This window comes from Neltuma alba, unplaced genomic scaffold (genome assembly GCF_004799145.2).
Source record: "Neltuma alba isolate B1F8T4 unplaced genomic scaffold, ASM479914v2 tig00012683_pilon, whole genome shotgun sequence".
NCBI lineage: Eukaryota > Viridiplantae > Streptophyta > Magnoliopsida > Fabales > Fabaceae > Neltuma > Neltuma alba.
In genome coordinates, this window is record NW_021637112.1 from 209049 (window position 1) to 225072 (window position 16024).

A 16024-nucleotide genomic window follows, 5' to 3' on the forward strand; every position below is an offset into this window, starting at 1 on the left:
ATCATTGCAATTGATACTTAAATATAACTCTTATATTTTTTTCTCTCTTTCATAACCTCATTTAATATGGGTAAAGCTACAAAAGATTTTTTATTTGAAACACATTTAATGAATCAACTATATTTTTTTATACTGATAAATTGGTTAATTGTTAAAATAATTTATATTGTGAACTGAAGGAATTATTTATTATCTCATTTTTCACAATTTATTCATCTCATAAGTAAAAGTATGTAAAAAAAACTTATAAGTTCTAAAAATGGAAGATAATTATTAAAAATTCCTGATAACAATCTAAATATGCAGTGACAAGTTTTAAAATAAAAAATAACAACTTTTGACATTTATTTTAAAATTATTTTTTTTAGAATCTCATGATAATTTTCTTGTTTGACTTATCCGTATGATTTGTTCCAATATTTTTTATTAAAAAGAAAAAACGACACGGGAAGTAATTAGATTAGCACAGTGCCTGCAGAGTGCAGACAAGCAGATGACTCGGAGACTTTGGTAGTCTGGTTAATAATTGCATGGATCCACCAATGGGAAAGAGAACTGCCAGTGTGCCGCATCTATCTCTATCCCGTCTTGGTGCTTCCCCCTTGCAAAAATTTTTTTTAAAAAAAATTCCATTTTAATTTCCTATAATTAATATAATGTCTTAATACAAAAGTTATAAAATCCCTCTCCCATATATTTTTCTCGTCCTATTTATATAGAAAAAAAAAATTAATTTTATTTATAAGTTATTTTATAAAATTTTCAGTCTAAATATATTATTTTGTCTTTTATCTATTCTGGTGTAGATAAATTTTTTTAAAATATATATATTAAATTTCAGTAAAGTTAAAAAAATTTATATTTAAACAAATAATTAATAAATTTTAATATTTTTTATTTTATATAAAATATGTAAAAAGTATCTTAAAAAATCCCTTATAAATTATATTAAAAAAATATCTTGTAAATAAATAGGATCAGCGGAACCTTGAGGGCCCACCCGGCACCCCCATAAAGAATCCACGGACTATTTTCTCACCGGGGGGCAAAATTTATGCGTGTGGGTCATAGTTCTTTAAGAAGCGACGTACGTATTCTTCTCTTTTTCTTTTTTTCTTTTTTATATTAAAATATAAATATTTTTTTATTGAAGGCAATCCTATTTTCTTTTTATTATCACAACTAGTTGTTAAATATTTTATATAAATTAACTGCAAAATAATATTTTATTATAAACTAAGAAGATTAAATAAACAGGGTTAAGTGGAAAAATCATAATTTTTAAATGACCCTTTATCAAACAAAAAAACGAAAATATTTTTCCACCATGATTATCCAAACAAGCTTATGAAATCGTTCGTGGAATTGTATCCTTCAGCCGACTTTCAGAAAATTAAGAAAAATGCTTCGTCATCAGATTACACGTTACATTATGGAAACTTGTGAGTGGAATCATTGTGTGCAAAAAACCCTAAAAGAGATTAGTCGGTTGCTCAAATATCTGATAGTAGCATCGAAAAATGCCGGATACCGGCTAATTGTATAAAAGAAATTTTATATTGATCCTTTTGTGATTAAAAGCAACAAAAGGATGTGAAGCTCGACGCTGATCTTCTGATTCAGTGGCTGCTGAATTTTACAAGAGAATATTCAATTAAGAAATTATGGAAAGCAGTTAGTTCCAGATATGGTATACATATGCAATGAGTTATAACCATGAAGTGTGTGAATATGGTGACTTGGTACTCGCACAAGTGAAGTGAAACAAAAATGAGAGGCCGAGGTTGACGTAAATTAATTCAAGAGGAACAATGTCCGCTCGATTTCTGTTGAAGTAAATATGATGAGGTCTAAGAAATTGTTCTCTCCACCACAGTTTATTAAACTATGATGTATATCAGGAGGAGATGAGAAAACCTTTCCAATATTTAACTGTTGAGATGAGAAAACCAACCCAGTTGAATATCCTGTCGAGAATCTCATTCTAATCAATAAAAGCATATCACAGAAGAATTAGAGCATCAGTTCGTGGCTAGCCATAACCAGAATGGTACAGAAGATGCAGTTTGTTGAGGTTATGAGACAATCTAGTCTCTTTTATTCCAGTAAGAGGAGTCCAAATGCAGAGGATAGAGATCTGATGCTGATGTTGAAGCAGCAGCCCACGGTTCGTCCACTGATGTACCTTGTTCTTGAATCTCAGTCATCTTATTGTCTTCCAACTGGTTGTATAACATCCTCATTACCTCCAACTTCTTCTCGTCCAATACCTCACTTGACTCTGAAACTATCTCCTCAACCACACTTTTACCTTCAAGCATGCTTACCACTGAAGACATGGTAGGCCTGAGAGCTGGGGTGACATTGGTGCACAAGAGAGCCACTTGGATCATCACCATCGCTTCCTCCTTGTCAAAGTTTGAGCCCAACCTTCGATCAACTAGCTCTAGCAACTCCCCTTTTTCTTTCAAGAGACGTGCCTGGTGAAATCAAAATACAATATATAATCAAACTAATTCCATCCTTGGAAACAATAAAAATTGCAGGGAGAACGAAAGAACTGTCAGGTTATGCAGGAAAGGCGGAATGGAAGCATTCTTTTCTGGCATAGCTTGTACCAGAAAGAAGCAACCAAAACCATAAAGCTCAAGTTTGAATTGAAAAGATCTCATTGTAAGACGTTGGTAAAATTCTCAGGGCAGAAGCAAGAAAAAACTTATGAAAATTGTTTGGATGTCTTTAAGGTGGAGATTATGTGAGTAGTATTGTTTGATCAGTGTGCAATGTCTCCGAAAAGGGTTGTCTTGATATTAGATGAACATTGAAAAACAAAAAGCCCCCTGTGCTGTAGACATTGTCTAGATAAAATTGACATGATTACTAGATAGCTTGAGAATATTTTACCCAGTCAAGAAGATAGATTGCTTCCTCCTTTGCTCGGTGAATGGTGTTGACCCTCCCACTGACAATTTCCAAGGCAACAATTCCAAAACTATAGACATCTGCTTTGTCAGTTAAGTAACCATGCATCGCATATTCAGGTGCCATGTATCCACTATAAGAATAAAAAGTATATACATTGTATTATGTTAAAAATAAAAAAATTAGAGTCAAATATATATTTTAGTTCATAATAGATTGAAAAAGTCGAATGACATGCTAGCACAATTCTTCATATAGCTTAATTAATGACTATATTTACGAACATAATTCCTGAAAGAAGTTTATTTTAAAAGAAGAAACTCACTAAGTGCCAGCAATTCGAGTGCTTATGTGAGTATTGTCCTCTTCAACAAGTTTGGCCAAACCAAAATCAGATATCTTGGGATTGAGATCTTTATCAAGTAGCACATTAGTGGCCTTAATGTCTCTATGAACAATCTTCAATCTTGATTCTTCGTGGAGGAATGCTAAACCTCTAGCAATCCCAATGCAAATCTTGTGTCTTGTTGGCCAATCTAACTTTAATTGAAGTTCCTTCGAACCTTCATTTGTGAGTGCAATAATAATTAGACAACATTATCATATGGCAAGTATAACTGTTGTAAGATATTGTATTATTACAAATCAAACAAGCAAAAAGAAAATAATTTACCAAATAAAGCACGGGCAAGACTATTATTATCCATGAACTCATATATTAACAGCAGTTGATTTCCTTCAACACAACAGCCATAAAGCTTAACCAGATAGGGGTGCTGCAAAGCAGAAATCATGCCTATTTCATTTATAAATTCACGATTTCCTTGCTTTGATTTGGTGGACAGCTGCTTAACTGCAATAATTGTGCCATTTGGGAGTATACCCTGCAATTTTGGATATGACATAGAAGTTATAGGAAAGTTGAAATGGATTTTCAAGTAAATAAGAACCGCAAAGGCAATTGGTCAAGCATGCAATTAATAGAATATGTGTTATGTCGTGTATAACCTTATAAACAGGACCAAACCCTCCTTCTCCGATCTTATTAGCTGTATTAAAGTTGTTGGTTGCTGCTTTGATTTCCTTGAAGGTGAATATACCAGTTCTAAGATGCAAACCCTCAAGATCTGTCAGTAAAAGCAAACAAAAATCAGAGAGCTAGAATTTTCATCAAATTTTGAGTCACAGTGGTGCAAGATCATGCATGAGATGAAAAAATTGCCATCTTAAAATGAAGTCAGAGTACACCAAAATTCATACTACACAAATCACAAGAGCCCAACTCCAGACAAAACATCTAAGTTTTGCATGAAAGGATTGGTTAGCAGTTCGTAGTTTGCTTTGTAATTACCTTTCGCCAATGAACTTCTGCGTCCTATACAGCCTCTCCACCAAAGTATACCAAATACCACGATCACAATAACAGCTCCTCCAAGCACGATTCCTACCACGGCCCCAGTAGATACTCCATTTTTTGGGTCTGTTTGGTTTTAATGAAACAAATTTATGTATTAGATGATGATATTGGTACCACCTAGGTGGTGGCAGAAAATTTAAAACCTGTAGTGTACCACCCACCATATTCCGCGGATATAGCAGATATAAGAGGACCGTATACTGATTTGTATGGGATAGCCGTTGTCCCTTTTCCGGCCCAATAGAATCTAATCTCCAGGGTATTATTAGTGACATCAGTAGTGAATGGTTCTATCACCGCCTTCCCTACTCCTCCTGCTCTTTCAACAATGTTGAAGTTCTCTAGCACCCTCTTTCCCTACAAGATTTCAGTCCAAACCTTAGCGCTTCAGGCATGAAGGCTACCTCTACAGTTTTGAGGCGGTTGGAAACATTCTAGGGGAAATGAAACTTTGGGACCTAATAAAGAATCGAAGGTGCTTAATAATATTTAAATATAAAAAATGAAATTACTTAATTATCTTTTTTTCCCATAAAATGTTCCATGTCAAAACTTAAAAGCTAGAGTCAGTGAAAAATTATTAGATAATCAGGAGTAGATTTCAAAATATAAGTGTCAGTCAAACAAGTTTTTTTTTAATCTTTCGAAATCTCACAGCAACAAATTTTTCAACTATTCACATAAAAGATTTGAAAATAAGAATCTTATTTCGCCAATATGTGTGTGTGTGTTTGGGAATGCCAAATGGACTTCCTAAAATTTGAGAGATCAGATATGTGAAAAATTGCAATTGATGTTTCAATTTTAGAAATTATTAAAAATAAGTACACAAATTTCACTCTGTCTTGCAAAATTTGGCATTTGTATGAAAATTTTTTAACTATATTTCAACTTTTAATTGATATGGATGAATGAAGAAAAAATTTTCAGTTAATACATGTAGTTACAAGGGTTTGACACTTACCTTTCGCGATCTACTACTCAACTTTAAGATAATTTATAACTAATCTTTTATTTTTAACGATACCAGGGTCTTTTATCAAAACTTTGAAATACTTGGTCCTGAACTGTAATTAATTAAATGCATTGGTTCAAAAGTGTCTTTCCCAATATTCTACCATTAGTTTATACCGGAAGGAGAAGTGACAGAGAAATTCTTTATAATTGCGTAATACTCCTCCGATCCTAAATATAAGACTTAATTATTAAGTTAATTTTGATCATAAATATAAGACTTATTTCTCATATTTATCAATTTTTCTTAAATTACCTCTATGAATACGCTTTCAACCATAATCAAGTAAAAGAGGGAGAGAAGATATTAAAGAAGATGATTATGGTATTTTAGGAAAAATATATCATATTTTTTATAATTAACTAATTTAACTAACTTTCTTAATCTAATCAAATTAGTTAAATAGGTCTTATATTAAGGATCGGAGGAGTATTATCTTAAAAGCATGTGAAAGTGCCGATCCTAGTCTAAGTCAGCTCAGCACGTAACACCTACAGTAAAGGTTCAACACTCGAGCTAGTTAAAAATCTTTGTTCAGTATCAAATGTGAAGCTGACAATTGGTAAAAAGGTCGGAAAATGTAGCAGACATGTACCTGAATGTAGACGTCAAATAAACGCCTTCCAAGGCGGCTATATATTTGATCATCAGTGAACATTATCTCTGCAAAATGAAGGTTCCCTCTGTATTTTCCATTTTCCAGGCAAAAGCCATAATAAGTCAGAGAAATAGGAGTAACACGGGCATTCTTATACAGTCCAGCATCGATCATAGAAAGCCTAGACTTGTTCGCATAGGTAACATGGTAGTCTGTGGTATCATTAGTATCCAAGTAATAACCAGTGGTGCTAAATGCCCAGTTTCCACCTTCCCTAAGGAATCTAGCAGGTCCAGCAGGATCTGAATCACCTTCATATGTTTTGCCGTCACTGACGGTTACCGACTGACCACCACAATTTATATGGAGAGAGCGCGATTCTGGAACACGTAAAATAGGGTGAATCGCGGTCCAAATGAACCAAGCTACATGAGGAACTTACATTTACAACGGTAGGATAAGATAGAATAGGTTCCGTCAAATCAAATAATATAGCAGAGTGTTAGAAAAAGGTCTTGATATACTTTCCCCCTTGCTCTTGGACCCCCTAATTAAAGTAGCCCCAAAGTCTATCCATATTCCAAATGCTAAAGCAAGCAGAGTGAGATACCGAGATCTAAGAAGTGCGACGAGGAAAAGTTATACGTAAACTTACTTTCACTGCAGCTGACGCTTCTTAGACACGTGGGCATTCCCCTGAGAGTAAGGTGGAAAGGACGTGAAAAAGTCAGAAAAGATTAGCTTCATATAGTAATGAAAATATCGCATGTTGAGTTTGGCGGATGAAACTTACGAGGTGTTGGCCATTGACGAGCTTGCAAAGAGGTTCCTATGGCATGTGAGAGATTGATATGGATCAGATAGGATTATAAAGTTGATATCGAATGCATAAAATATGTGTGCGTGCAAGCGCGCTTACACGTTATTGTATTTTGAACATTGCTGCTCTGAGTTTCCACTGTTGAAGTTATTGTATGAAAGATCTCTATGTACAAGTGAAAATAGAAATTTTAAAATCTTGGAAAGATGCAACAAAGAATCATAAGGAATCATTTGGAGATTCTAAACAAACCAGAGCATATCAGCTTCAAGATTCACAAGTGTAATTCGATGTATAAATATAATGTGCGATAATCGAAGCCCATGCATGAGCAGAAAACTTCAAAAATGAGAGAGTTCAGACTTATGAAGGAAACTGTCAACGACCCTATTATCTGCAAGTCAGATCATATTTTACAAGACTGCACATATAATTGTGTGTCAAAGGACTTTCTAATAAGCCGTTTTGAATTACTCATGCATTTACACGACCACTTCATACAGCTTCGGTTGGCATTTGGCAGTCGGAAAAATAAGGGAACGAAGACAGGGAACAATAAGCCGAAAAAAGGAAAAGAAAAGACAGGGAACGAAGGGACATTCAGAAATGAGGAAGGAGCTGATGGGCGTCGATTGCTGAACGAAAAGAGCAAAGGAGAGAGAGTGGAAACCACATGAGAGCAGGAGCAAAGAACTGATCCCATCTCTCTGTAAATTCTAGAGATGAGCACATCTGGACAATTTTTATTATATAATATTTTCATTTTAACCTGAAATCAATTTTTCAAATTAAAATTTTTGTTTTACTTCATGCTTCGTTTACATGAAGCATAAAAAAAATGCGTCATACAAAATCCAAGAGAAATTAAATCGGTATTTCTCTGTTAACCCTTGGTTATCGCAAGGATAGTTTTGGCTGTATCTAGACTCACTATTAAAAAGCGATTTTTTTAATAAAAAAAATGTCACATTTTCTCTCCTGATTAATAATTTTAAACAGGCCTAATATTTAAAAATATTTTATTTTTTCAATCTTGAGACAATTTTATTAAGCTAAGGATTAGTACATATAAATAATGTACCTGCCAAGTTAACAAGTAACCTGAAAAGTGGTGCAAAAAAAGACATGGAAGGCCCATTACGTGATAAAAGGACATGTCTTGGAGTTTGTTTTTTCAAAAAAAGAAAGGACCTTTCTGTTGACAAGATTTTGTATTGCAGATGAAAGGTCTCTGGCGGGAGCGTTTTTGTCCACCCAATTCTTTTTTTATGAAGTCCTTGTATAATTTATAGTTGCCATTTTCTTTTCTCATTCAATCCCATCACATTTGCATTACCATTTCTAATTTCCTATTATTTTTATTGTAGAAATGCTTCATTATCAAGCAGCCCCTCGCAGAAAAATGAAAATATGAATAGCGACCAACATATAGATAACAAAAAATTAATTTAACGACAATTAGGCTTTCAATGAAATTTTCTGAAAAAATAAGCTGTAAAGATTCCGATATATAGTTGCAAACAAAAATCTCAATTATAATTTGGGAGACGCATTTGAAACTAAAGTGCCTTATCTACATTTAAAAACTAAAACTCCCTAAATTTACAATTCTCAATATTCACAACTTATTTTTTGGAAAAGAAATTATTAAATACTTTGGGCTCGTTTAAAATAATTTATAAATAAATTTTCAATAACAATTTATTAAAAATGAGGCATGTGAAAGTGCTTATAAGAATTTAAAATAAAAAGATGCAAAGATACTCTTATTCGTTATTAATTCAATCTTTTGTAACCTAACTTTCATCTTCCCAGAAATCTTATGGAGTAAAGCACTTCACAGCGCGTGTGGGAAGCATCGGAAAGAAAACTCACAGGCTAACTTTGGTACCCGCGTCATCTATCCATGGAGGTATTTGTCCAGTGAGAAGGTTTTTTGTCAAAAATCTACACAAAAGAAATTTCAAGAAAATGATAGAAGCCAACGTTGATATTTTAAAAGAACCCAAAAAAAAAAAATTTCTTACACATAGTGATGTTTCCTATGCATCTTAAAGGTGTCCGGGATATCTCCCGTCAAATTGTTGAAGCTTAAGTCTCTGCATATATACACATGCATAAAAATGTCGTAATAAATGTAAAAGAAAGGATCGCAAAATTAACAGTATTCTCTTCGTTTATTGTCATCAGATATTTTTAATAAACTAACGTTCGTTAAGAAAAATTGTTTGTTAGTTGATATTTTAAATTCTTTTCAAATTTATCTAATCCTAGTAATTATTTGTTTGCATCCCCATGCGCATTTTAGGTTAAAAAAAGTTTTAATTACTCTTAAGATTCTATAAGACGCCTTATAAATTGAAATATATTACCTCTTATTCTTAATATAAAAACTTATTTGATTTTTATTTTGGTCTTAAATATAAAACCTCAATCTACTTTGTCCTCATATTTATCTATTTTTTGAAGGTAGCCTCTGTAATAATTGTAGTTCTAATCAATACACTTGATTAGTAGGGATATTTTTTAAAAAAATAATATCCATTTATTACCAAAAAAAACTGACATAACTAATTTTCTTAATATACTCAAATTAGTCAACTAAAAGGATGTTTGGATAGAAACAAAACCATGATTTTAAAAATATTTTTATGGTATATGAAATCAATATGTGGAGGAATTTATCTCGATTTGTGAAAAAATATATTTTTGAAAAGCACTTTTGATATAACCCAAACACCTCCTAACTCTTATATTAAGGATCAGAAGTAATAGAACCTCAAATAAATTGCTTTATTAATAATAAATAGAATAATATAATCTCCATTTTAAAAATATGTCTTTTGAAAAAATTGTTTTCTTTCATATGTCTTTTTAAAAGTTTAAAGTAACATTCATTAATTTTAGAAACAAAAATGAGGCAATGTAGTTTGAAACAGAGTGTATATTTGTGTATTAAAACAGAGTTAAGTTACAATTTGCTTTTGCATTTTTTATCCCATTTTTTGATTAATCTAATAGAACATGGGGGATATTGTTCTAGTTAGTAAAGAAATGAGCACTTACATAGTGGTTAAATTTTCCATACTCCCAAGATATGGATGTATCGTTCCATTAATCTTGCAATTCCTCAGTATCCTGTAAAACAATCAGATTGTGAGCGTCCTCGTCGAATCATAAAATCTGACATCTAAAATCTTATTTCAACGATTGAGATTTAAAATGTTTAGTATCTAATTTTTTAATAATAAAATTGTTTTTAAAAAAATATAAGATTCTTTTTATTTTAAATTTTATATCTATTAGAATAAGAAATTATTCAAAATATAAAATATATTTAAATTAAATTTGGATCATCTAAAATGAGCATTTCAAGCTCATATTTTCTATGAGCGTGAAATGCGCTTCAGACAAACATCGGTACCTCTCATATCTATTTTCCTTTCCCAAATAATTGCATCAGTGAGACATTGACTCAAGAAGTGAAGCAGGGTTAAGAATAAATGTAGTCAAAACAATAATTTAACTCACAGTTTCTCCAGGTTTGTCAAGCTACTAAGTTCTGGCAAATGCAAATATTCAGATCCATTCAGGTCACTAATAATCCTGCGTATGCGTCATTTACAATCATAGTCAAACATAATTAAGGTGCAAGTGATCTTTAAAACCTCACCTACAACGAAATCATCACACCATACTTACAATTCTCTCAGATTTTTCATTAGTGAGAATACTGAAGGAATTGGCCCGCTTAAACCACTCCCCAGAATCCTCCTGATAAAATGAAAAATCGTTCATTCAGATTAAAAGGCTTTGAGCGGTTCAAGAATTGAAAGAAATGAGAGTTGATAAGGGGAGGAAAAGGAAGAGAGATTTTCTTACAATTTCTCGAGACTCGTCCAGTTCTGAATAAAATCAGGTATCTTCCCTGAAAATCGATTATCCCCAATTTGACTGCCATCAGCCATGTGTGGTGCAAGCAGGAAAAGTGACTGTTAGGTTAGATTTTTGAACTGAAATAAGCAACATAGTGTAGTCATCATGGCAATGAGAGTATGATAAAAGAGGAAGCTTACAAGTCTCGCAATGCAGTGAGATTGGCTAATGTAGGAGGTAACTCCCCAGTAAAATTATTGGAGTTAAGCAGCCTGGGTTGACGAGGATAGATTATGAACATAAGCAAATGGAGTTCAAGTTTCAAAGCACATGGTCAATCAACGAGCATGTGGACAGATTAAACTAAGAATTTAACACAGTGATTACAAACGGCAAATCAAATCAAGGGCTCACAATCTTTCAAGATTGGTGAGACTACCGAGCTCCGGAGGAAGATTTCCAGAAAATTGATTGAACGCTAGGTCCCTGTCCATTTTAGGTCAAGTTAATTTCCACCAAAGCTTTGGGGAAACAATTCGTTAAGATGATAATTGATAGAACTCACAGAAGCTGGAGAGTGGAAATGCTTCCTAGCTCTCGTGGCATTGTACCCGTCAGCCGATTTCCGTAAACCGAACTACCGTATAATTAAGAACAATGCATCATTAGATTCATGTTAATTGAACGAAACCGTAATCATATTCTCTATAGTCGATCAAAATCAAAATGTAAGAGAGGACAGAGTACATTATGGTAAGTTGCGTGGAGCCCCATTCTGGAGGAATTGTGCCGTTGAGGTAATTAAGATTGAGATTACTGCGAGCACAAAAGAGAAAGAAGTCGATTTGATGAAAGAAGCGCAGTGTCCCTAGACGTGTGAGTTCAAGTTTTAGAAGCACCTACATTTCTGTAAGGTAAGGTAGCTCCGTCAGTTCTGGCGGCAGAGTCCCCGTGAGATTTTGAGATCTCAGTCTACTGCACGTCAGTTCCGCGCCGCAAAGAGGAAGGTGGCCAAATTAAATATTAAATAATAATAATGAGACAATTAATTGGGTTCTCTTCTTAGAATACATTTTATAATAAAGTATTATTACGTGTACAATAATTAGATTTTAAAATATACTAGGGGTACCTCCTATTCTTAATATAAGAGCTTTTTAATTTTTATTTTGATTCTAAGTATAAGATCTCAATCTATTTTGTCATTTATATTTAGTGCTCCTTCAATCCTAAATATAATACCTTGTTTAATTTTTATTTTAATTCTAAGTATAAGATCCCAATCTATTTCGTCTCTCATATTTAGTACTCTTCCGATTATAAATATAAGACCCTTTTTGTAGTGTAATTAGCTACTTAAGAAAAAAATATATTCTTCCAATCCTAAATATAAGACCCCTTTTATAGTGTAAAGGGGTTTTATATTTAGAACCGAAAGAATATATATTTTTTTTAAATAGCTCTTATAATAATGCTAGTTTTAACCAGTACAATTGATTAGTAAGAATATTTTAGAAAATATAATACTCCTCCAGTCCTTAATATAAGACCCAATTGTTAAGTTAGTTTTGATCCTAAATATAAGACTCATTTTTCAGATTTATCAATTTTTTCTAAATTATCCCTATAGATACTCTCTCAACCATAATCAAGTAAAAGAAGAAGAAGAGGTATTAAAAAAGATGATTATGATATTTTAGGAAAAACGTGTCACATTTCTTATAATTAACTAACTTATCTAACTTTCTTAATCTAATCAAATTAGTTAAATGGGTCATATATTAAGAACCGGAAAATATCTATTTATTACAAATAACTAACTTAACTAGTTTTTTTAACATACTCAAATTAGTCAGTTAGATTTTATATTAAGTAACGGAGGTAGTAGTCAAAATGTTTATAATTTGTAAATTGTGTGATTGAGAATATATTTTATATTCAACTATGTTGCCCAAACACTAGCAATATAATATTATAACTCTATAGTTTATTCATTATTCACGAATTTGGTTGTCAGTTTCTTTATTTAAAAATAACTTTGTGAAAGTCTCCGAAAAAAGGTGCTAAGCCGTTGTATGCAAGCAGGGAAGACAGCGTCTGGTTTAAAAAAAAGAGAAAAATCTATGTTGCTTGATACGGATGACTGAGAAATGTCACTAATGACTGTTAATTTTACCAAAATTACAATTTTTTTTAATGTTGAGCCCAATTACATTCATCAGTTAGCAAACTACAAAAAACAGTTTGTTTAATTTTATACACATAAAAACGCAGAAAAAATTGAGGAAATGTGTCACTATTACACTTTAGTTGAATTGAAGAAGTCTTCTTTAATATTACAGCTGCTCATCATTTACATGGCAAAAAATTCTGACTCTTCTTCAAATTTTTCATGTTTTTTCTCTTAAATTTTTCTTGATATAATTTTTTTAATTTTCCGGTGCATAGCTTAAATTCTTCTACTTTTTTTACTGTGTAAACTTCAAAATTATAGACATTATTTTGTCTTTTATTAAAAAAGGAAAAAGTTACTATTCAAAATTTTATTAATGAAAAAATTTAACACAAGCGATCTATATTACGCTTATATAAAATTGGCATAATATTAATAGTTTTTGTATACAAAAATTTATCAAATGTCTTTTACTAATATTACCTTCTATCTTAAATATTAGCAGAATTTTAATAGTTTTTGTATAAAAAAATTCATCAAATTTTCTTTATTAATACTACTTCCTATCTTAATTATAAGATCTATTATAAATTAGATCGCATATTTAGCACAGAAAATTTTTATGGGAAAAAAAACTGTGAGAGGGACATGCCACGTGGGACTTACGTCGCCTCTACATCTCCTATGAGACCTTATCCACTCAAATCATCTAAAAGCCCGCAATGTGCCACGTCAGGTTAGTCTTATGGTCTTATTTATAGAACAAAGAGATAAGATTTTTTTAACCTTATTTATAAGTTATTTTATTAAATTTTTATTATAAATTTACTATATTGTCATTAATTTAGTATAGTATAGATAGATATTTTTTTAAAAAAGTATATATATTAAATAGGGGTAAAATTAGAAAGTTATTATATTTTAATGAAAAGTTAATACAGTTTAAAGTATTTCTTAATCTATATAAAACATGTTAAAAATATTTTATAAAAAAAACTGAAGAAGTATTAAAATAATCTTGCCCTGGTACGTCCAACGGTTCAAGGATCCATGAAAGTATCAGTCTTCCACACTCGGGCCACTCTCTCCTCTTTTGAGAGTGGTTGGATTATTTGAGACAAATTTTTATATATATTTATTTTATATAATGTAAAATTATTTTTAAATTTATAGTTTGATTTTCAATCAAACAACTGCCACGTCTCTCACCTCAGCATCAGAATTGAATTTCGCCGACTTGATCCAGTTTCTTATCCTTGAGAAATCCAAAGATTATAGTCCAACGTTAATCACATAACTTGAAAAGCATCCCCTTCGCTAGTGATCAACAATCAATGAGAATTCTCTATCACTGTCATCCTTCACTCTTCTATCTGGTCATGAGCTTCCTTCATTTACAATCCTCCCTCCACGTTTTCCTCATAATAGCTCAGCCCAATTTTCAAAAGCTTCCGCAATAATTCGCTCTTACTATTATCAATCCCTCCCTTCAACATCAAGCATTTCAATTGCGCTATGCTTCTCTCTATCATTCTGCTTATCCAACTCGCTATGTTTCGAACCACAGCGTTGTCCCTTTAGATGGTTCTCTGAGGATTTTCCCTTAAAAATCTCCAGAATCACGATGCCCAAACTCTATGACCGGTCTTCTTCATGACCCGGCCATGTTGCGCCTACTGCTTCAGCGACTTGTGAGCTTTTAGATCATTTTGCAGGGACAGAATTTTAGGACGCTGATGAGGAAGATAGTTCTACCTCATATCATTAATATAAAAACTAGTTGATTAATTTAAGTAGGTTAAAAAATTAATTAAGTTAGTTATTTATAATAAATAGATATTGATTTTTTTAAAATATCCTTACTAATCAAGTATATTGACTAGAACTACCATTATTATAAAAACTATTTTGAAAAAAAATAGATAAATATTAAAAACAAAATGAGCTATAATTTTATATTTAATACTAAAATAAAAATCAAACAAACTATTATATTGAATATAAGGCAGGAAGTAATAAGAGGACCTGATTCCGACAAAAACCATCATCGCCCCAAGAGAACGTACAATTGCGGAGTAGGTGTTCTCATCTTGAAAACTACTAAAGAATTGTACTAACAGAAACTGAGATTAAAAGGAAAAAGAGATGAATGAAAGAGATCACGTACATGTTGGTAACATGACAAAAACTATCACCAAGAGAACAATTGCAGACGACGGCATTATTGGCGTCGTCTGTAGTCCAGTTGCGATTTCCAGAAGTAGTACATGGATCTACGTTGAAGTCCCAGTCCTTCTTTCCCAGTTTCCCAGCTATCTTTCTCAAAGCTTCCACTAAACACACAGATAGACATAATAAGATTCATGTGTGTGCGTGTGTGTGGACACAAAATATATACGGTCCAGTTTTCTACATGCGCGTATACCTTCATCTGGTGAAGTGACACCGAGGGCAAAAGTGGAGAAGAAGCCAAAGAGAAGGAGCACGAGAAGGCAATACTGAGGACAACCCGTGCTGTAATTCATGCTGCTTCGCCTTGGATTTGCCTGTAGAATGCTCCGGATTTATTGTTTATAGTAAATCTAAATGCTGTGAGAGAGGCGACTTTTCCCTGTAAATGCGCGGCTGGGCCTGAGTCAAACGGACGGCTACGATCGCGTGTCGATCTGATGGGCGGTCCGGATTTGAGCACAAGATGAAGAAGTGGGCCCCATGCCCCGTCGACGTAATATGCGAGGGGACTATTACGTTGACTGAGCACAGATGATGGACTTGACCAAGTTGGCTCTGGAATTAAAATCTACATTTCCCCACACATGGTGGTTGAGGTTTCTATTGTCGACAATAAAGGTGGATATTCATTTCCGTAACAAGTCTTGGGAGGAAATGACTGGTGTGATGGAGTTGTCAACTTCAAAAAGGAGGCCACTAAATAGAATGATAACATCGGTGGTAACCTCTTGAAAAGGAAACGCATTATTACTAAAGGGTTGGAGGGCATTGGCCGAACCAGAGCAAACAGCATCTCTACGGGGTTATATAAAATAGAGAAAAAACTGTGGAATGAGTACCACAAAATCATAGCGCAAGAGGAACTATTGTGGTACCAAAAGACTCGATGCAAATGGCTGGCATGGGGTGACAAGAACACGCGCTTTTTTCATGCTTCCACTAAAATGAGGAAAAAGAGACAGTATTTTGAG

At 32.9% G+C, this 16024-nt stretch overlaps 1 protein-coding gene, 1 long non-coding RNA gene and 1 pseudogene across 2 annotated transcripts; all 3 read right to left on the bottom strand.

Annotated features, from left to right (window-relative positions):
* LOC114729823 (probable leucine-rich repeat receptor-like serine/threonine-protein kinase At3g14840) overlaps window positions 1–15346 on the bottom strand; it is a 64439-nt pseudogene extending 49093 nt beyond the window's left edge.
* Window positions 1969–10791, bottom strand: LOC114729828 (probable leucine-rich repeat receptor-like serine/threonine-protein kinase At3g14840). Its single transcript, XM_028916869.1, has 6 exons — window positions 10787–10791; window positions 8350–8358; window positions 3596–3718; window positions 3248–3485; window positions 2905–3055; window positions 1969–2480 (listed from the first exon to the last, which is right to left on the bottom strand). Exons 3-6 carry the CDS (start codon window positions 3714–3716, stop codon window positions 2088–2090), a joined length of 903 nt encoding a protein of 300 aa, XP_028772702.1. The 5' UTR covers window positions 3717–3718; window positions 8350–8358; window positions 10787–10791; the 3' UTR covers window positions 1969–2087.
* LOC114729830 (uncharacterized) lies at window positions 11093–11451 on the bottom strand. The gene is made up of 3 exons (XR_003738781.1): window positions 11396–11451; window positions 11214–11285; window positions 11093–11134 (listed from the first exon to the last, which is right to left on the bottom strand). It is a non-coding gene; the product is annotated as an uncharacterized LOC114729830 (long non-coding RNA).
* Window positions 15347–16024: the final 678 nt, after the last annotated feature.

What these genes read in the sequence shown, in the direction of transcription:
- LOC114729828 (XM_028916869.1), bottom strand. Translation starts at nt 3,716, where the DNA reads ATGATTTCTGCTTTGCAGCACCCCTATCTGGTTAAGCTTTATGGCTGT. An exon ending in TCTTGCCCGTGCTTTATTTG is followed by an intron (nt 3,486 to 3,595) that starts GTAAATTATTTT and finishes TCACAAATGAAG; the next exon opens with GTTCGAAGGAACTTCAATTA. An exon ending in ACTCGAATTGCTGGCACTTA is followed by an intron (nt 3,056 to 3,247) that starts GTGAGTTTCTTC and finishes TTATTCTTATAG; the next exon opens with TGGATACATGGCACCTGAAT.